At 39.1% G+C, this 22237-nt stretch overlaps 1 protein-coding gene across 1 annotated transcript in view; it reads right to left on the bottom strand.

Moving 5' to 3' along the window:
* col11a1a (collagen, type XI, alpha 1a) overlaps positions 1-22237 on the bottom strand; it is a 93223-nt gene that overhangs the window by 4133 nt on the left and 66853 nt on the right. The window contains exons 44-65 of the mRNA XM_042510329.1: positions 22137-22190; positions 21866-21919; positions 21364-21471; positions 16860-16913; positions 16727-16780; positions 16456-16509; positions 15862-15915; positions 13576-13683; positions 13117-13170; positions 12883-12936; positions 11810-11863; positions 9162-9215; positions 6681-6788; positions 6323-6376; positions 5856-5909; positions 4911-5018; positions 2685-2738; positions 2554-2589; positions 2410-2463; positions 2042-2288; positions 1297-1409; positions 789-857 (exon numbers count right to left, since the gene is read on the bottom strand). Coding sequence (XP_042366263.1) covers positions 789-857; positions 1297-1409; positions 2042-2288; positions 2410-2463; positions 2554-2589; positions 2685-2738; positions 4911-5018; positions 5856-5909; positions 6323-6376; positions 6681-6788; positions 9162-9215; positions 11810-11863; positions 12883-12936; positions 13117-13170; positions 13576-13683; positions 15862-15915; positions 16456-16509; positions 16727-16780; positions 16860-16913; positions 21364-21471; positions 21866-21919; positions 22137-22190 — 1653 coding nt within the window. The remainder of the gene's footprint in view (positions 1-788; positions 858-1296; positions 1410-2041; positions 2289-2409; positions 2464-2553; positions 2590-2684; positions 2739-4910; positions 5019-5855; positions 5910-6322; positions 6377-6680; positions 6789-9161; positions 9216-11809; positions 11864-12882; positions 12937-13116; positions 13171-13575; positions 13684-15861; positions 15916-16455; positions 16510-16726; positions 16781-16859; positions 16914-21363; positions 21472-21865; positions 21920-22136; positions 22191-22237) is intronic.

Here is a 22237-nt window from a genome sequence, read left to right as displayed (position 1 = left end):
TTCAACAAGGCTTAAATCTAGAGAAACAAAGAGGTGGACAGAAAACACATGACCATGACTGGAACATTAACTTTGGGTGAACCTTGTCTGAATATGTGCATTACCAGGAGATGTACTGTACTGTGTAACGCTCTGTCACAGTCAGCCTTTTAAAGTCTTCCCTCTGTGGAAATACATCAGCATGACACCGGTTTGATGGAGCAGGACAAACTTGTTTCTTTCATTTCTGACTACAAGAAATAGTAGCTGATGTTTACTGAGACGATTTTTAACTGTTCAAGGGCAAAGTGAGGACTACTGGAATGCTAAAATACTGAGGCATTCAGCTTGAATCCTCTGTAATGTTTTATTGATGCTCTTCTCTTTATATAGAACAGCCTGCGAATTGTAATGAATTGTAATGACAATGACTGAAAATGGGGCGCCAGTTCAAAAGGATGTGAATGATTTTAACTAAAAGCCAATCCTGTTCATGATAAAAGCTCATCCCTTGCACTTCCCTCGGCCCTGGCTTTGCCTAAAATATGAACACACTCAAACCATTAGGCACTTTGGGATTTCTTTATGGGGAGCAACTTCGGGTCACTGCCTACAATTTCATGGGTGGTGCTGCTATTTGAGTCTATTAGCAGCTGCTTGCCATTTTGCAGTGTCTCTGCACAGGTACATAGGAGAATGCAGGAAAATAGGAGACATGGAGCAATCCATATAGTTTAGCACTGAGGGGAGGAGTGTATTGTGCAGTAAACTGAAGGAGGCAAATGAAAAGAGAGGGAAAAGAGACTTACTATTTTACCACGCTTAAATTCACTGAACCATGTCCCAGGAACTTCTTTCGGCCATGAGGATATTCTGACCTGTGAAAAACAGAGCCAGACAGGGCATATTAATACAAGACATTATCAAGGGCATTACATTGAGTTATGTATCATGCTGTGCACATAAAAAAAAGTTTGTTGTATAAAGCACAGCCTCAAGGGTAGCATCAAAGTTTATCATCTGGGAGCAGAAGATAAACCTGTATGTTATTTTAATATCTTTGAAATATCGTTTTCACAAACTTCATAGAGGCAAATCATTCTATAGTATTTGCCTTGTGGTGGTTTTTGTGTTGTTTGCACAAAAGTACAAGCTCAGCCCTGAAGCAAATCAAATGGCTTCCTTTGACAACTTCAGCCTGTTGCTGTGCAGTTTGTTGATGTGCTGGTTTAACTTGATGGCTTAATATTTGATGAGAAACGATGATTAGAAACAGGCAGTTATGAATCTCGTGGGTACAAATCCAAAGTCACTTACTCCATTAGACTTCTTATCTGGATAGATGCAGGTTTCGCCCCCGGCGGTGAAGTTACAGTAGACTTTGAAGGAATCCCCGGAGCAGCCTTGGTTCGGATCAATCCAGTATTCGCCTAAGGAGAGCCAAGCACACTCAGACATCCTGTTCTACTGACGTCCACAGAAAATGGCTTTAAGCTGCTTTCCAAAAAATTAAGTGTGGTAGAATTCCTTGATCCTATGTGAAATCCTGCTATAAAGTAATTTACTGCTCATTTTCATGGCTTATATGCTGCTAGATAAAAAATGTACCATCATGCCTGGAGCAAGATAAAACTTAGGTGCAACGATCTTGATAAAACATTGTCATAAACAGACGTAAAATGAGTCAACTTAACTGCTGTCAATGACAAATTTTTCATTGTCATTGTGCATCTAAATACTGCTAAATGGTACAGACGGCCCAGAGGTTATGTAATATTACTTAAATAAACTGCAAACAGTTGGCACACATTAACCAAAACAGAGATATAAAGGGAAGAAAGAAAAAAACTTCTAACAGTGATGAGCCCAATTCTCTCTGAGCAGTGTTGTTTTTTTTGTCACAAAAAAGCTTGTCAGAAAAACAGGTGTCTTGACCAAGAACAAAATTTGAGAGAATCTCTAGTGTCCCAATTACAGATGGCTATGAGGCTCTTCTTGGCTGCAGCCTGACTCTGTGAGTCACACTGATAAGAGGTTTTTTTTTTGCTTTGATTCAGCTTACCATCAGGGAACTCTGGGTGGCAGAGCTGCAGATCTTTGCACGTCCTGGCGGGGTTGTTTTGTGTGCCCATGGGGTATTTCATGCGTTCAATGTCCTGTTTGAGGTTGTTGAGTGAGCTAAAGATGTCCTCCATGCCCTCTCCGTAGTCCATGATGGCGGCCGCTGCGTCTGACTGCATGTCACTGGAGCGCTTGGTCTTCTTGGGTGACTGAATGGGCAGGGGCTGGATAACTTCACCCGGTGGGCCCTGCAGGGTGTGGTGGGTAAAATCATTTTAGATTGACCTTAGATTTTGTGCAATGTCCCAGAACTGTGAAAATTTTAAACTTTGTGGAAAAAGAGGCGACAGTAGTGGCCTAAATACTCACAGGAGGACCAGGAGGACCAACTGTACCAGTGTCTCCCTTTGGACCAGCAGGACCCTGAGAGAAACATAATCAGAAACATGTTTTCAAAGATTGATCTAATATACACAATGATAATGTGTCTTTAAAAGCACTGAGAGTACTCACACTTGAACCCTTTGATCCTTTGGGACCTTGAGGACCCTACATGAGACGAGACATAAGCACAAGAATTTGGCAAAGTCATTCAATCCTCAGTGCAGAATCTAAACGAATGACTGAATCAGTAAAAGACTTACAGGCAGACCAGGGGGACCTGGGGGACCAATAGGACCAGAAGCTCCACTGATACCCTGTGATATGATGAGATAGAAGCAGAAGTCAAATATATATTAAAGAAACTTTGGAGAAAAAGTTATTATTGTGAGGCTTGAATAATGAGTAAAATAAAAAGACTGGACTATAAAGGCACCAAACCAGGAACAAGGCATGAGTTGAGTAAATGCATAATGGTACAATTTTATTAAATCTTTTTAGCCATCAAGCAAAGGCCAAACACTGCATCTTGTCAAATGCCATTTATCTGAAACTAGAAATTCCTAATCTTATAGCTCAATTTTGTCAGGAAGTAAAGCCAAACAATATGAGGCCTATTTTCAGACCCTAAAATAGAAATGGTAAACTGAGTGAAAACTTTCTCGAAGCCCTTGTGCTCTGACAAAAGGGGACATTACGATTTCATTAGGCTTAATCTCCAGATACTTAATCCAACCCATCATCTTAAATCACTAAGCCAGGGCAGTCGAAGGGCCACAGCAGGACAGAATAGCATATTCAGTCATTCTGCAATGTTTATTTAAAAATGGATGAAGGCTGTCATCGGCCCTTTATCGAGACTGAGCTTCAACCTTCTCTCAGTGCTGCTTTGTTTTTGTGCTGCCTGTTTCAGTGGAGGGCTCAGTGCTTGAGAAAAATACCCTAATTTTAATGCTGAGGTTCAGGAGGAATCTCATTTCAGTGCCTTCCACAATGCAGTTATATTATCACAGCAGGCATCAGACACACAGGCACTGATCACAATGAAAGCGAGTGGTAAAAAGAAAATCTGTGTTTATAGTGTTCAGAGAGCTCATTGGAAAACAGCGGAAAACGAAGGATAATGGTTGAACACCTGCTAATGTGGAGGAAAACTAACATTAAATAATGTTCTATCTATTCCGATCAAAAACCAGACCTTCAAGACTCAGATTTAAAGACTTATTTGTAGATTTTTCAGATGAAACTTGACATCTGGGTATAAATACTGTACCTAGATGTTTATATGATGATGTATATTATATTCAAGATTTTCGAGCCGGCCCTCAGAAAACTTGCATTCACACTCCTACGCAGAAAGTTGGGCGACATTCTAACCTAAAAACATCTTTGCCCAGAGATGAAGTCAGCTAACCACTGCTACCTGTATTCAAACTACTTTGCCTTAAGGTTCCGTTATTTAGTGGCATCAAGCAGTGAGGCTACAGAACTGAAACTTCTCCCGAGCGTGTAGGAAAACTACAGTGGCTGACTTGAAAACACAAATGGCCCTATATAAAGCCAGAGTTTGGTTTGTCCCATCTGGGCTACTGTAGAAACAACATGGTGGACTCTGTGGAACATAAATGGCTCATTCCAAAGTAATGAAAAAAACGCCTCTTCTTATTTTCAGGTGATTGAAAACTATTTATGAATATAATATACTATTTCTACCATTAAACACCCCACTAAAATCCTACATAATAGGTCTTTAACATACTTTACAAATAAATAATATTGTATATGATATTATTGTCTAATCTATAAATAAGGACCAAAAATTAGGTGAAAATGTTGTCTATGCAGGTGATTCACAGTGTCCATGGAAACTAAGATGAACACAGCCATAAAAAGTCTGTCACAGGTCAGATAACTACATCACTGCATAACTGAGAAACTCTCAGACTTAATATATGTTTATTTGTGATGATATGTAAATATAAAATGTATATATATTTCTTAATGCGTGTGGATGCGAGGTGTGGAGGCAGCTCTGTGTAGTAGTGTGCATTCGGTCACATACAAAACTTCCTGCCTTGTTTTCTACAACATCAAGTCCACTCTGGCCCACACTCTCTCACACAATGTACATGTGCATGTATGTAGTTTAGAAATTCTGAATCGGATTTCTTACAAAACAAAAGAGGGGCAAAAGTCTGCAAATACAAATATTTGTTAATATTCTCTTTTTTCTCCATACTTATCCATACCTGGGAATCATCTACATTTAATTCCATATTTTTCCACACTGCATAGGAACCCTGAATATAAATGACTAATTTAATCTCTCAAAATCTAGAAGCAACAGAAGCAGTGCAGCTATGCCTTTTCTGAGAGTTTTAGTCAACAGCAAGTGACTGTGGTGAGACCTGCGGCCACAGTGGAAGGGCAAGAGGTGGAGGGCAAATGGCCCGAGGACTAACATGGGAATGGAGTCATCAATTACTTACACCGTCGCCCTTGCCACCGGGAGAACCTTGGGGCCCGGGCAAACCTCGGTCTCCCTTCTCTCCTTGTTCACCTGGAGGTCCGATCAGACCGATCAAACCTGGATGACCCTGTAGGACAGAAACAAATGTGCGCACACAAAGAACAGTCAGAGATAACAGCAGTGTCCCTTTGTGTAGTCAAAGTTTAAAGCTGTTGCTTGGATGTCTGACGTTGGCAAAACTCTAACAGCTTTCTTCCACAAAACTGAAATGCACTTGGGAGGCTGTGAAGGGTGAAGTTTCATTACAATACAAATCCCCAGGCATTATAATTGAAATGTCTCTCCTGCAACACACACACACACACAAAAACCTGAACAATTCACAGCACAAACATGATGACTTTGAAATAGGCCGACTCTAACCAGGCCCAATGATTTGACAGCATTAAAAACGCACAACATGCAACACAGTGCCTCTATTGTGTGCTTTTAAACTGCTCTCTCTCAAGCCATCATGTCAGTGTGTGGGAGGCAATTTAGATAGAGTAATGTGTGCTGTCTGAATATCCTTTGCAGTTATATTTCACCAGCAAATTTGACAGTGGCAGCGAAGAAAAGAGCAAGATTAGACAGATTAGAGTGATACATCACATTCAGCTGCATATTCAATCCTGTTAAGAGTTTCTCTCCTACACCATCTATGGCAAAAACTAATTTTGTTTCCTAAATGTTAACATAAGCGCTATTATCAACGCTGCTGTGTAATTCTAAAAGATGTGCTGCTTGTGATCAATTGCACAGTCGAGGAGGCTCTGTGCAAGTGGTGAGCAGCCTTGACTCAATCTGAACCTCAATCATGGCCTGAGGTTATTTTCACTGTTTTCATGTTTATCTTCCAGCCTATTTGGAACCTGGGAAATGACATCCGCTAGCAGGGAGGCACAAGAAAAGGGGCTACACTCACCTTTTCACCTTTAGACCCGGGGTCACCTTTCAGACCGGGAAGACCAGGAGGACCCTGAACAATAATAGCAGAAGTTAAAAATCAATTTCACAGAAACAAGACAGAAAAAAAGACAGAACTGTGTGAGGAAAACTAGCAAGACAGAAAACTTTAAGGAGAATTTGGGCAATGCAGATGAGGAAACATAAAAGGGAGCAAAAGAAGAGCATAAAAATCATTAATTACATAAAGAGAAACGGATGAAAACCATCCATGTTGAACAGACATGACTTGTGGGAACACTCCAGCTTTTCTTGTTTAACTTGACTGATCTTAGAAATTGGCAACTAGGGGGAACTTGTTGCCCAAGTTTATTAAAAGTTAAAAAATATAATGTCCAAATACTGTTTTATATTATGTTCTATATTATATCCATGATAGATAAATAGTGAGACAGAGAGAGAGAGAGAGAGATGATGCATACTAACCATGGGGCCAGGTGGACCATCTTGTCCTGGGGAGCCGGGCAGTCCTTGTTCACCCTGTGAAAAGGCATTCGATTGCAGTGAGCATTATAGCTTGCTGTATTTTCTCTGGCCTGCCATCGATTTGCTGTGCTCAGCATGATGATTAATAGCCCAAACAGGGGGGAAAAAGTGTGCTGGAATAAACAAGCGAAACTAAAGAATAAGCCAAATGGGTGTATTGATTATTCCATGAAGTCTATCATCATGCCTTAGCGGTACCTTTTTATGTGTGTACACTGTGGGTGTGTGTCTGTGTTAGAAAGTGGATCTGAATGTATATGCAGCGGATCACAGCGAAAGGGTCGTAGCTCAGACTTACGACGGGGCCAGGGATTCCACGCAGACCTTCTGGACCAGGCTTTCCTGAAGGTCCCTGAGGTCCAACTGGTCCTGTTTTACCTGCTGGACCCTCAGCACCTGCCTCACCCTGTGTGTGGATAAACAAGTGTAGTGAATGCACGAATTCATTTGGAATTCACTGTACCTGGGTGAAAGTTGCATACACCTGATGGATTGTTTTAATATTTTTGGATCACAGCTGCTGATAATTTACTGATTTTAGAGAAGCATTTCAAATTGATCAAGAAATTCTGTCCAAATAGTATTTGGCCTGTCTTCAGTGATGGGTGGAAAATACATATCCACTGATTAAAGAAATTGTGTGAGACATTACTACCTTGAAATTAATAACAAAACACCAGTCAAATAAAAAAAGTGAAACTGTACTTGGAAGAGAATAGAATATGTTGCTTTTTTTTTCTTTTTAACACCCTCTTTTCTTGGAATGAAATGTGCAAAAGCACAGAATGAATAAAAAGATATTCAAGGTCAGTCAGATAATGATTTATATTTATTAAGAATTACAATTTATTTGTATGAAGATAAAATAAATCAAGTCTGCTTTGAATCCTTGAGAAATTGTGATTAATTTATAATCCGGCTTATTTGTTGTTAGAAGGATGACAGTTTTGTTTCTCTTCTGTACTTAATTTTAAACCCATGAGATGAGCTGTTCTGTTTGTTGTGTTCATGTGTGATATTATGTATAGATGTGTATTATTACACGTGTGTGGACTCCGGGAAGAATAGCCAGTGCTTATGCTGTTGCTAATGGAGATCCAAATAAAGAAAGACAGAAAAAAGAAAATCTACAGGTAAATACAACATAAGTGGTACAATTGATTCTTTATAAAAATCTAAATAAAAGAATAATTTGAATGTTTGGTGATGGTGTATAGAATAAGAAAATCTACATGTGCAACTACATCTGCGGCACACAATGAACACTTGATATGTTGCTGTCAGGTTTTCTTTTGAACCTCTCGCTATCTCATAATATTTTCATCAGAATTCAGCTTCGGGCTTCTTTTAACTATAAATTATGCTGAGACAGTATGCGGTGTGTAGATCGGGTAAATGGGGATAAGTAAACAAGACTCGTCCCCCGAGGTTCAGAGCAGGCATAACATTATATGGTGCAACATCCTGCTGTGTTTTCAGTTTAGGTTCATGAGGAAATTAGGATGGCCTCAAGATCAAAGTGTGCCTTTGCTGACCAGCTGTTTATCTGAAAGACATCACTATGCACAGAGACTAGACACAGCTCATAGGAGCAATATGTCAAGTTCAAGACTCAGATTTCAGATTTTCAAGTGCACATTCAAGGCAGATTTTGAGTTTTAAGGACAAAATAAAATATATGATGACAAAATATATGATGGACATCTCTTGTAATCCATTATGTGTCCTTTTTACGCACAGTACTTTTAGAGATTCTAGCAAGCACTCTTTTTGCATTGGTTTTATATATATATATTATATATATATATATATGCTATATATATATAAAACTGTTCTCTTTTGTGCTGAGTCTGTCATCATATTGCTTGCACTGGGGCTATGTATCTGTAAGTATGCAATTTTCTTAGAATTACAATGGTTAATACCTGATGTTCTGGTCTGATTTTTCTCTGGTCAAGGCATGCACTGCCTTTTTAAAGTATACTATGGAGATTTGTATGTGTATGGATATAACTTAGTAAATTATCATCATAATTATATTACTGTTTTATCCACACTACACACAAAGTTGTTTTATATGTGTGTCTTTCTAATATGCATGTATGTATGTATTAATGGAAAGAAGCTGACTGGGTTCAGGTGACCTGTCTGGTAACCACTGTATTTTGTCTTATGAAGAACGTGAAGCTTAAAACATCACCTCTGTGGTAATTTAATTAAACATCTGTGTTTTCATCTTCACGTTATTGACACCTTAAAATGCTAAAAAGTATGGTATAGTGTGCTGGAAAATTAAGTTAACCCGGTTGGCTGAGATGAGAGGTATGTTTTTGTAATTATTTTGATTAATATTCAGCGCGCACCAGCTGGTGTTAATTGATTCTGTCAATGCACAAAGCAACAGATCATATGTAAAGATTCAAACCCTGATGAAACCAGAAGATTGGTGTAAAACAAGTGCAGACTTAGAGAAACTTCATTTGGGTTCTGATTCACAGTAAAAAGAGAACAGCATGATATCTCTGAATACCTAAGGGCTAGACTTCTTTTGTCGGTCTTGAAATTAAGCCACAGAACAATGCAAGAAACAAGTGAATTTTAGTTTTACTCAAATAGGCTGCATCCATAAATTTCCATCTAATCTAGGGTGGAAATTAAATTACTTCTGCGTTTTTGCGCTTTTAATTCAAGGGGGGGGAACAATGTGGGCAGAGTGAGGGGCAGCTGAGGGACTCGCTGAGACGACTCTACTGTGCGAAGGATGAATTGATTTTGTTACCTTAGCGCCCTTCTCTCCTTGCCTGCCCTCTGCACCAGCAGCCCCCGGAGGTCCCTGTGGAGGATGACAGGACAATGCTTTAGCATTTCAACACTGCATCAGCACACACTAACGACAACAATACAGCACAAACAAGTGAATACTCATCATCAACCTTACACAGTATTTCATAGGCTAACGTCAGTGTTTTGTTTTTAGTTTAACTGTTGCATCATGTATGCTGTATAAATGCTGTGGTCTTAAACTAGGAACGATCATCACCAGCAGCAGAGGTTTTGTCAGGTCATCTCCCCAGCTTCTTGGCATTTCAGTTTACTTTTATTAAATTCCATATTGAACATTTGTCTCGCCTGATAAATACTTGGTTGATGCTGTCTCTCCAACAGGGATGATAATCCAATGCCCTTGAATCTGCATTACTTCAGTTATGTCAAGATCTATTTGAGTGACTTGTACAAGCCTTTATCTGCCCACAAGAACATGAAATCATGCAGCCACGTGTGAATGCACACACAAAACACACACAGCCTTCTTCAGACATGCCAAGGGTTGGCAGGTTGTCTTTTCTTTCTGGTCAGGAGCTCTCAGGCCCACAACACTTTTTCTTTCAACTCCACCTCCAGCCGTCCCTCTTCAAAACCGCACTCCATCCAAATTCCACTCTCATCTGGCCGACTGAAGCCTGAGTGCTATTGACTGAGAGCCTATAATGTGAGCTTGCCTCCTGTCTTGGAGCTTTCATCTTCTCCTGATGTGAAACTCTTACTGGTGGGGAAAAGGCAGGCTCTTGATCAGCACAAAGAGCCATTTCAATTGTAGCGTGATATACAGTGGCTAGAGTCAATGTGTAGGTGTGGTCTATGGTCAAGGTTGCCAGGGCACCTTTTTGTTGGCTCTGCAGCATCAGGTATATGAAACACAGTTTATTACTGTTTTTAATGCATAAAATTGCTACTGAGAAAGGATAAAATGGTAGAAAATTAAGTAGTGACCTGAACTCCCACAAAAGAATTAAAACCAGATGAGGTTAATCACATTTCCATATTTCTTTTTTTCAACAAGGAAAGTTGAATACATTTCCAGTATTAAGGCATTAGCAAATCAGATGAAACTATATTTGCTGCTATGCTAAATTGACTCATTCAAAATCAGAGGCTGTGCTAGGAAGAGATTTAAGGATTGTTGCAATTTTCTACAGGCAAAATGCTGAGGAGACACAAAAAGGGGCCAACTGATCCTAAACAACTCTTGCTGTGGAATTATGTATTCAGGGGAGCAACCTGTCAGGGAGCAGCAGGGATCATCTTTGGTCCCTTTTTCCCCCAAAAGCGATTAAAGACCTGTGAGTGATAAAATAGCCCCTTTCCTTACCATAATCCCTGGGCTATTTAGGTGCAGTATATGCTGATACCATGCTAAATACTCAGAATGTAAATTTCATTGGGCACATTAGAAAAGCAATCAACCCTGGCTTAAAAATGCATGACATGTTTTTCCTCCCATTGGACTGAGCCTTGGAGTATTTTTTTGAAATGCAGTCAATCACTTGAGATTGTGACTTTTCTTCAAATTGAGGAGAATGGCTGCTCATTTTCATGTGGACTTTGAGCTTCATATCATATTGGAAATATGTTAATGTTCCAGCTCGGCAGTGTGCATTAAAAAAGCTGCTTACTGGCTTTGATATGTCACTCATTTATCTCAATCTCATACTGTAAGACCGCCTTATTGTATAGAGTGAGAATGGACATCTCATAAACATTGACTTTTAATGTGGTAAAAGCTTTGTATTTTATATTGACTTGGATTTGTCTTCTCAAACTAGGGACCCAGTTCCTCTCATAAAGTCTTACAAAAATTTCAGTGATGATAATACCATCATATATCAGCACATTAAAGATTAAAGGTTTTATTTTACTTAATTCATTTTTTGGTGGGCTCTTCCAAAACTAGCCATTCTCCTCTAGTAACCTCTTAACAACTTCACCACGTCTATGTTATGCCTTTGTTTTGCTCTGACTGTCAGTCAAGCAGCCATGGATCAATAATGTGTCAGACTTGCTACATCTCTTTTGCTTTCTCCCCACTGCCACAGGGACGTAAATGAGTTTAGAACACACGGCTCTCTTTTCCAGCAATTTTTTTGGTAAGCCTTTTTCAATTTCTTGCAAAGAAAAAAAAGATTCATGATTTTCACATCCTGCCATTCATTTCTCAATAGGCTTTGAGGCGGATTTCTTCGCAGACAGCGCAACGCCTTGACCCCTTAAATCTCCCACTTTGTTTTCCCCACTCTACTTTTAATGAAAATGAATCTCTCCTGCTTTACTGCCAAGATTGAGTTGTTGAGGAGGAGTTGTTGCAAAGCGAGGCGGGATACCGGTCTGTTGGCAAAGGAGCCAGAGCACAATGCCAGCAGATACACACTCCCTTCATCTATTTTAAAATAGGACTGAGACATTCCACATGGGCTTGTTGAGTCATGGTTTTATCACTGACAAAAGCTTCGGTCAGCAAGAGATTTCATATCAAAACAACTCTCTCTTGCAATGATAAAATGCCAACAATGAGGACCATCACACTGCTCTGCTGTGGGATGCACAAATAAAATACTGTCGTAATTGTAGTTTTAATGGCCACAGACTTACTCTCTTGCCAGGTGGTCCTGGTGGGCCAGCTTCTCCTGATGGACCTGGAGGTCCCTGAAAACAAGCATTTACAGACAATAAAACAACGTGTATTCACAAATGAGTCAGTGCTGATATGAATTTTGATGAGAGCGCAGCGTGCTTCAACAAATCTCTCGTTATGTCTGCCAAAAGGACAATAACACAGAGAGCATATTGACATTTAGGGAATATTCAACCCCAGGATAGTCCAAGCCAAAACTCAAAGTTGGATGAGACACTGCCTGAAATGATACGTACTGCGCTTCCTGAGACACTCTTCCAATTATGTCTGAGTTAATTGTAGGCAATCAAACCATTTTTTTATCATTTGCATTGGTAAATATTTGGCAGTGCTAAAAAGTGAAGGCTGAGTTATTGAGCTGTTTTATAGGTTGAGTACATAGTTATATGTGAATACAAATAACAGAAGGATAGATGTGTTTTTCTCTCAAACAACACTGAGCCAGTTTATCATATTTTAATAAACCTTCTAAACACTTTTTTCGACTGTAGCATTTCCGAAGCACTCAGAGTTCATGAACATTCATTCATTCAGAAATCAAATATGTAACATTCGTGGAGTAAATAAAATATCTTCAGTGTTTTTCTTTGGCAATGATAAAGGCTCATTTACATTCATAAATGTTAATAAGAGTTGTGATTCGTGGTGCTTTACACAGGGCCAGCACATTACTGTTTGGCTTTTATTTCTAATCATATTTAATGAGTGAGTCTGCAAAGCAGATAAGTCCATTTACCCTACACCCAAGAGTATGGAGTAAATATCATGAATTAAAATGCCGCAGAGTAAATTATTTGCTGACTAGATATAATTACAGCTTTTACTGCAGGCTGGACTACTATACTATAAAATAAATGTAAACAAGATATATTCATACTCATTCATACATGGTGACAAAGTTGCTGATTGTGAAGATAATTACAATATATTATGTGCTTTCAAAGTGTCCTCCAAGTAGAGTGTACACAGTACATGATATATACACATGCCGTAACTTTTTCTTTCTAAATACTTTGAAATGACAACTTACCGGCTGACCCGCCTCACCATCCTCTCCCTTCTCTCCTGGTTCTCCATCAGTGCCCTGTAAAAAAGAGATTAGCTGGTCAGATCATTTCTGCCTCTGAAATGATCTATCTATTCTCTTGTGAATCATGTTAAATACTGTATGACAGTTTTATTTATGGATTTAACATGATTCACAATATGAAGATCTAAATGTTTACTATATGGAGTAAATATTACTTCAAGACTTCATACTTACAGCAACACCTGGCTCTCCGGGAGGACCAGGGTCTCCAGGGAATCCAACAGGACCCTTGAAGAGAGCGAAATGAGATGCATCAGTGTAGCAAAAGAAACCTGAGGCGCTGCTGCTGAGACACAATTTCCCACGATACAGGTATTAACGACATGCTTAGTAATTTAGACAGTGATTTAGTCCTGGTGTACCTGGTAACAACCATTGAAGGCAATTTAATGGACTTAATGATGATGTTGCAAATCCACAAGAAAAAGCCTCACTGCATTCCATTACCATGCGGGGATAAAATATAATCTCCCTCAATAAAAAGGCTTTTTAGTTCTTGAATATGTTCTAGGATAAAATTGCCTGCCTCAAGGCCGGTGGGGGACATTTCCTTTAACGCAGTACATTTGAGCCTGTTAGACTGAGTGCCGGAAAACACTCTTTGCAGATTTTGAGAGTATTTGGCAGACTTACAGGGTTGCCCTTTGGACCGTCATCTCCAGGGGGTCCTTTGGCACCAGCAGGTCCAGCAGCTCCAGGGGGGCCGGCCTCTCCTTTCTCTCCTCTCTCGCCTTTAGGTCCCTATAGTGGTGAGGGGTGGGAGAGGGCATTCATTACATCAGAACAGTACCACAGGGGGCAGCATTTTTTCTCTAAACCGAACTGAACAGGAGATAAAAACTGACGTGTGGACACAGGCTGTTAAGAGATATTGGATCCAAAGCTGATCTCAGTGTGTCTAATGGAGAACAACTAGTCTGGATGGTCAACACTGCTAATGTGAAATGAGACTGAAATGTCTACATGTGTTTTTCTGCACCAAGAGCTTTTAGACCTGTAGTTACTGTGCCTCTACCATCCTGGTACAAAAAGACAACTTACAGTAATCTCAAAGGTGCAATGTGCAGCATTTCAAGCACTGAAACCTCCAGCTTCTGCCGCTCTATTGGTGCTGATATAATGGTGCACTCCTCCTGTTTTGTATGATAAAGCACTTTTGCTTTGTGGCATGAAGAATTCTCTGAATTGTGATTTGATGGCAAAGAGATTGTCCTGTATGTCCCCATGTGCTGCCCTGTATTTAGGCAGTCAGCTTTTTCTTTCCCACTTGATGGAACTCTTTTCCAGATGACAAAGAGTTGCAGATTCATCTAAAATCTGGCTAAAAGCAGCATTTTATTGAATGTAATTTACTACACACACCTTAGCTCTTTTTACAGTTTGATGACATTCTAATCTTAATAGTGTTTAATCATTTATTGTATGTTTATTGTGTATGTGGCTAAATGCGTATAAATGTGTATATTTCATGTCTGTTTATTGTATATAATAAAAATGTGCTATTTTCAAGTGGATGAGGATGAAAATGCAACAATTTTGTTGAATATGATACATGGTGTCTTAGAAAATGAGGTTAATTAAAAGTTCGATTAAATTAAAGGATATTAAACTCTTTTTTTTCTTAATGCCATTTCTTTTTGTTTGTAGTAACTAATACTTAATGATGTCTATACACTATATTGTAGTAGTTAGTTATTACTGAGTCATTGCTGTCCCGATGCCATCAGCACTAAATATAACATGTCTTTTTAAAAAGACTGAGAATAGGCCTTGGGTTGGACTGTGTTGGACTGTGCTTATAATAGGGACTTAAGCTGCACATTGACTTTGGAAATGTCAATGACACCAGCAGTTTGATAGGGAACTAGCAGGGGACATTATAAATGCTTGTAATCGCACTCCTCTGCCACTCCCACAGGAGAAAGACAATCTTTTCAATCTGCTGTTGTACCTCAATAATGATGAATGAAGCAGCAGAACTAATAGAGCCATCAATGATGGGTGTTTGGTAAAAGTTAAAAAAGCTCATTAAATTGTCATCAATCTCTTTCTCTTTCTGGCAATAACAAAATACACTTCTGGCAAGCATGCAGATATTGTAAATTAACATGTAATCCCTCAAAATCCTTTAAAATTAGAGTTGGCATTTACAATAGCAAATAGTATAATAGAATTAAAACAATCTCAATACATGCTATTGAAGAGGACTTACAAAACTTTTAAAGTCCTTCACTTCTGCACTGTTGTAGCTATCAAAACAGCTAAAAGCTGTACTCAGCAGTGTGTGCCTGATGTTTTGATGCCAACTTGCTTCATGGTGGCTGCAATCATTGTTCTTTAGGACAGAAGCACCAGGCGTATCCTCCTGGTAATTATGTCTTAAGAGTCTGGGAAGAGACTCAATTTGGCAGGCCATGTGGACATGGGGTGCAAAGCAGAAGAGCCATGCTGAGACGAACTACCAGCCTCAATGTGAGGAGCAATTACTTTCAGTGTGATGAATACACAGTGTCACTCCGAAGAAAAGAACCTTCTCGTTAGATTGGATTTTGCTCTATATTTGCCTAAAGCTATCTATTAAGCACCTGTTTTCCTGGCAATAACCTACAAATATATGTTGCAGATGCTGCTGATACTGTTTCCTAACTTGCTGTAGCAAAAGATATTTTACCAACCTTAGTGGTACACATTAAAATGTAAAGGTTATTTTCTTAATTATTTCAGTAGAGCTCTAGGGGTATTCATGCTAAGGCTAGGTGGTATGTTAAAGACTCAGAATCTAATAAATGTAATGTGTGTTGACAAGCAGAATGTACTGTTTCCACAAATACTCGATACACAGAGACATACAAACATAAGACATTCCTAAATACATATTTAGTTTGACAGACGAGCAAAACAAAAGCAGGGCTCACTCACCCCAGTGCCAGGCTCTCCAGGTGGTCCTGGGTTTCCGGCCTCACCTTGTTCACCCTGTGGTTAGACAAATGTCAGTGTCTTCACAGATAAACCTTCATCCTATCACGCTAAGAGCTAAAATTCAGATGCAGCGTTTGAAAAAATAAGTCACACCCGCTCTAACAGAATAGTTCTTACATACTTACACTTTATGATGTAATCAAAATCAACAAAAGCCAGACTTATAACTTAACTAAGTCTGTAACTTTAGTTGATACAAGGGTGTTAAAAGTTACTGTATTCCAAGTGCCCCCTTAAAGAGTTGGTAGCCCCTCATTCTTCATTTTCCAGAGCCATTTTAACTGCCGTAGTACAGCATTAAGCATTTATAGAGCAGCCGTCTGCCAAATGGCAGTAAAGTGGGCGAATCTAGTTGGAAGCGTTGTAAAATAGACATTAATAGTGTCATGGCTCTAACTCAGACAAAAAGCCTGAGCATATGAAATGAGTAGAGTGCAGGTGGTTACAAAGGGGGGCAGCTGGATGGTCTGGATAGGGCTTGAAGATCACGTTAGGCAGGCAGAACACCATGTGGTGCCAAGTTGTGATTCTTACCTTCTCACCCACAGATCCCATGGGGCCAACGCCACCTGGAGGGCCTTGTGGACCCTGCAGCAGGAAATAAAGAAAAAGATGAGTCATCATCCATCACCATGGGAGAGGATGCTTGATGACATTTAGGAATTGCAATGTAAGATTGGCGAGGTGAGACCAATTAAGACATAGTTTAATTTATGTCAAAGTCTTACATGAAACAGATTATTTTCAATATATTCAGGTTACATAATTTTGTGTAAACACATTGTAATCAATTAACTTCACGTACATCAGCTCCACTAGGACCCTGAGGACCTCTGGGACCAGGGGGACCAGGAGGGCCCTGCAGAACAGAAACACAGTGTTGTTAAAAGTATATTAAGTTATTTTAAGAGTGCTTACAAGAGCCAGATGTGTCTTACCATAGGGCCAACATCACCGTTCTCTCCCTTCTCACCAGGAGGACCAGGAAGCCCCTGAGGACAACAAAAATGAATAAACAATTATATTATGAGAAAAGAAAATAATCATGTTACAAGCACAAGGTCCCGTTGCATGAATAAGCAATGGTGTTCTTAATGATTTAAATTTGTTTGTGCTGTTAAATGCATTCACGACAGCTGTTCTTGTTTGATATTTAATTTTTAAATCTGATTTGACAGCTGTAATACATTGTAGTGATGCACTGAAGTATTAAATATATCTGTGGGCCAGAACATGCATAAATGAATCACTTGAATCCCCGTTTTAACTGCAGTCTAGTCTTATTATCTGTTCAATGAAATATTCAAAGAATATATGCTGAGCAAGGTCAAGAACAAGTCTCCTGCCAGATGAACCACATATCTTTAACAATCTTGTGTGGACAAAGTAAAAAGAGAACTAATAGAAACATCAATTCATAACAAACATACCATATATTCCTCAATTCTTTGAATAAGGTAGTAGGACGTAGTAGGACAAGTATGCCAAACATTAAAAAGGCTAACTTAGCTAGACTTCCTGAAATGGCTGAGTCTTATAGTGAAGTTTTAGTTTCCTTACAAATACTCAGGCAATGCAGAGATAATTTTATTCTATTCTGTTCCCGGCTGTGCTAACATGTAAGACATGACTCGTCTTCTGTTTGCTTTCCCCTTTGTAGTCAGTGACGGTTTCATCTTCACTCAAAGGTGCAGACATAGATCCAACCAACTCATGCATGTTAAATGAGCAGCGTGGTCAAGACCTCATATGTGCGTTTGATCCCTGACATTTCTACCAGTAATTGCCAGGATTAAATTGCTGTACCCTGCTTTGCCTCCTGTGTGTGTGCCTGTTCTTGATTCAGACACCGTTTATCATCAGTGTAAGGTATAACGTGGCATGGGAGAGGATCAAAGATTGTGTTCCTCAACATGTGCTTACACCATCAGTGGACTCTTTACTGATAATATGTGTGCATTGTGTGCTCACTCACGCCCCTGTTTGCAAGCATTTTGCGTGGGTGCTAAAAAAAAAATGTGTGCGGCCGCATGCTGATTCTTGCCGTGCTGAGAAATCTCATCTGTGTAAAGGTCTCCTCTAGTCTAAGATCATTAGCGGCACTTCTAATTACACAGAATGGCAAATGTGCTCGATGAGGAACTGACTATCGGAGCAGGTCAGTCCACGCAATTAATGGAATCGCAATGGGAAGTGAATTACTCCCAATTAAAAGTCCATTGAATACAATCCCGCAGAGATAGGATAGTACCTTGGAAGGATGTGCATTAGTCTATGTAATTTCATCAAGACAATGACCCCAATCTCTGCAGTAAACTCTTAACATGTTTAGCTTAAGGAGCTGATTACAAATAAAACAGATAATTAGAAACAAATTCAAAGGGGAGGGTCCTATCTCGTTAGTTTATTACCGCACTGATACAAAACATAATTAAGCCTAGTTGTGTCGTGGATTGGTTTATGAGTACATTTTTTGTGTCGAGCTAATCTGCCCTTTTTACCCTAATATCATCCTAATATTTTCAGTCTGGCTTAAACTATGTCCTTTATATCACAAAATGTTGCTTACCAAAAAACTAAATGTAGCACGGATGATAATGCCTAAAGAGGCGATGGAGGACGGATGTCAAAGCTCACCCACCACGCAAGAAACACCACAGATTTGATTAAAACGTGTGTGTGGTGAATAGGTGATTGTATAGGTGTGCGAGTTTGAGTGTTTGCCTTTGTTTGCACTATAGCATGATGTTAGATGAATGTTGCACAGTGTTGTGGCCACACACAGTTTAGAAAGGTAACTGAGTCACCTTCATTCTAATCTATGCCATCACTTAAGTGAGTAAATGACTGCTTATTAAAATTATTGCTTCTTGTTCATAGTAGTGAAATATAAGAAATGTATAATATTTAAATTCATACAGTAGTTTCACTCAATACATGTCTAAAAATGAATAATAAAGATGAATTCCTAATTTTTTTTCTATAATGAGTTAGCTCTTGTCCTCTGTATTGTATTTTTCTTCTTTCTGTCCCTTAAGCATGCTGTATCAGCTCTCCTTCTCTAGCTGCAGGTGATGATTATAGAGCAGTGGTTCTCCAACTTTTTTAATAATATACTCCCTTTAAAATATCGTTTTCAGCCAAGTACCCCCTGACCAGTATAAAACGTTTTTGGTGGAAAAAATAAGGATATATAGGGCGGCACAATATAGCACTGCACCATAAGCAGTGCTGTATTGTGCTGTAAGCAGTTTGTGTCTGATTTACTAAACACCAACCTTTTAACTGAAAAGTACTTAGATGTTTAGAATCATCACTAAATTCACAGCAAACCAAGTTGCACTTACAATTTAGGAATTTAATTATGGTAGGTATTATGCATGACTGATATAGTTTTTTAAATTAACATTTGAAATATAATTTCACGCACCTCTGCAGTACTCCAGAGTATCCCTTGGGGTACGTGTACCCCCATTTGAGAAACACTGCTTTAGAGTATAGTTTTGAAAAGTAGTTGATTGAAATACCCTAAAAAATCTCTCATGGCTTCAGAAAAACAAGTTTAAGCAATATTACACGAGTCCACAACCCACTACCACAGCACTGCAGTATCATGTCCTACGTCACTTAACAGGACCAAGCTGAATATGACCCATGATATAAAGCATATAAAATGAATATGAAGTGATGCCCTGCATTCAGAATTCCACTGTGTGTTATTTCAGCCATTTCATCACCTGAGGAGCCAATCTCTGCAGCCATACATGGCTAAACAGCAAATCTCTTTTTTAATATTATCTTTATGGAGCTGGGCTATGGCTCATAAAGGACTTGATATTTTTATACCACAATGATGAATTTCTACTTATCCAATGTGACAGCCAGAAGACCACAGAAGAAGAAATGCTATCACTTACCAAATGAAACAGTCAAGGTACATTAGCAGTACAGTGGAAGCAGGTCTGAGTCAAAGTGGTAGGATGTCCACCTGGGCCAATGTGTACCTCACCACCATATTTTTTTGTGTTTTATGCATAAAATACACAGAGTGGCCATTTTGATGCATGTCATATGCCACTGATACGACCAAATGTATTTGGTTAAAGATTTTTTGAAGTGAGGTTTTACATGGTACTTATCCAGAGTCAATGTATTACATACAGTAGATGGCAGCCAGTGGTCAGTACACAGTTTGGTGTGGCTGACAAGAGTACCGCCACAGAGGCTAAGCCATGGACTGCTGTGGACGAGGGGAAGCAGTAAAAATGTATTTTAACCACCTAAAGCAAGGCCCACCTTAAAAAGTTCAATATCAGTTTAAGTGTACACTATAAGGTATTTAGAAAGTTTTAATCTATTTAATTTGCCATGCGACAGACATTTCCGACAGACAATTGATGCTGGTCTACCCTAAAAAAACAATAACACAAACAAACTAAGTGACTGACGTAGCGGTAAACAAGATACTCTGGTGTTGTGAGAGGTAATATTATTGGTATTGTCAGAGCAGTCTGGTGGCTTACATAAAGCACAGATAATAATTTCAGTTCCATATAGAAATGGGCTGTCTGACAGCAAGGTAAAGCAGTTAAAATAGTTTACAGATAGTGTGCACCTAAACTGTATAGACTTTTTTATTTGGCTAAAATATTTTTCACTGCTGCCCCTGTCCGCAGCAGTACTTGGCTTAGCTGCTGTGGCACTACTCCTGCCTGCCTCTCCAAACTGGATGCATCTACCATAGGTTATACACCTACTATGTATAAGTACCTCATACAACCCAATATAAAAAATGCAATTTTTTCTTTCAGACAAGAAAATGCTATATCCATTACCCAATGTCATTGTCTCATTTTTTTCATGTTTCACTGGTATTGACACTCATTCTGGAAAAACACAAAACACTAATGATTCTGCATCAGAGGTAAGTGGCATAACCAAACCTGATAGAAGCGCGTTACCTATGTTGTACAGTAAGTCTTCAGAACTGAATATGGCACCAAAAACTTTGTAAAGGAGACTGTCTTTTGCAGTGTGGAGCAGCACCGAGCTGAGCCTCATGGGACAAAGTCGTAAAGGCAGGATTGTCCTATTGTTACAGTGTTGCCTCACTGTAAGTATTATATATCTCCACATATTCTGCTTTTAATGTTTTTCCGGATTTTTTTTAATTGCTACAGTAAATCTATTATTAATTCAATGTTCACTCACTGAATGCATGCATGAATAACCAATGCATGTGTAAAAGTAATCAAAGCCTGCTATGTAAAATGCAAATTTGTATTTGCCAGAGAGTAATCCTAGACAGATGTTCACATGACACAAACTTGATTACTGTAAAATTATATGAGCCATGTGGCTCACTGCACAGGATTACTGTAAATGACTATATGTATATGCAGAATGTGTTTGCACATGTGTAGGTGTGTGAATGGTACTCACCTGCAAACCGATGGGACCAGGTGGTCCAGGGAAACCTCTGGAGCCTTCATCTCCCTTCTGTCCAAACATACCCTGCTGACCCCGTGGACCAGGCTCTCCATCAGCTCCCTGAAAAAAAAAAACAAAAAAAAAACACACACACTCTTTCACCGTGGTCTTTTTCTTAACATTGTCTACATGTTGTTCAAGAATATGTTTATTCTTATAACAAGTTGTCACTCCATCTTGTTGACAAAGATGGTGTTGCATACAATGTTATACTAATTCAAATATTCATATAAATATGCTTGTGTTGTTTAATGATATGACAGAAGAGACTCTTATTAGAAACCTTTTCAGCTTGATGATTTTAAACACCTGGTTTCTGATACTGAGTCTGGAGAAATCCTTTGGCTCATTAAAAATTAAGCCTTTTAGGGGTCTTTCTGATCAATTTGTGATGCTTTAGACATAAATACATTCACACATGGTCTGATGCGTTTTTTAGGACAATTGTACTTACAGCAGGACCTGGGGCACCTATGGGACCTTGAAGACCAGCTGGGCCAGGAGGACCCTGAACACAAACAAGAAAAAGTTCACACATATGTAAAAGTACACATGTATTGTTTTGTGATTTGTAAATTAGAAAAAGCTCACTGTTATTGTGATAATGGTGGTAGTGCGCAGAAAACATGTAACATAATCCACTCTTATATAGCTTATCATTATAAAAATGGATGTAAATGTGACTGCAAGTAAGGGATTCATGCAGTTTGCTTCCGGTAACGCACCTGTTCTCCCTTGTCGGCTTTGCTTCCTTTTTGACCGGGCTCTCCAACCTCTCCCTGGGAATGACAAACACAAACACATTAACAGTCAACCATCTCAGCTC

This window comes from Plectropomus leopardus, chromosome 21 (genome assembly GCF_008729295.1).
Source record: "Plectropomus leopardus isolate mb chromosome 21, YSFRI_Pleo_2.0, whole genome shotgun sequence".
In the NCBI taxonomy this organism is placed as follows: Eukaryota; Metazoa; Chordata; class Actinopteri; order Perciformes; family Serranidae; genus Plectropomus; species Plectropomus leopardus.
The sequence above is the reverse complement of the archived record's forward strand: the minus strand, read 5'-3'. Positions and strand labels throughout refer to the sequence as shown.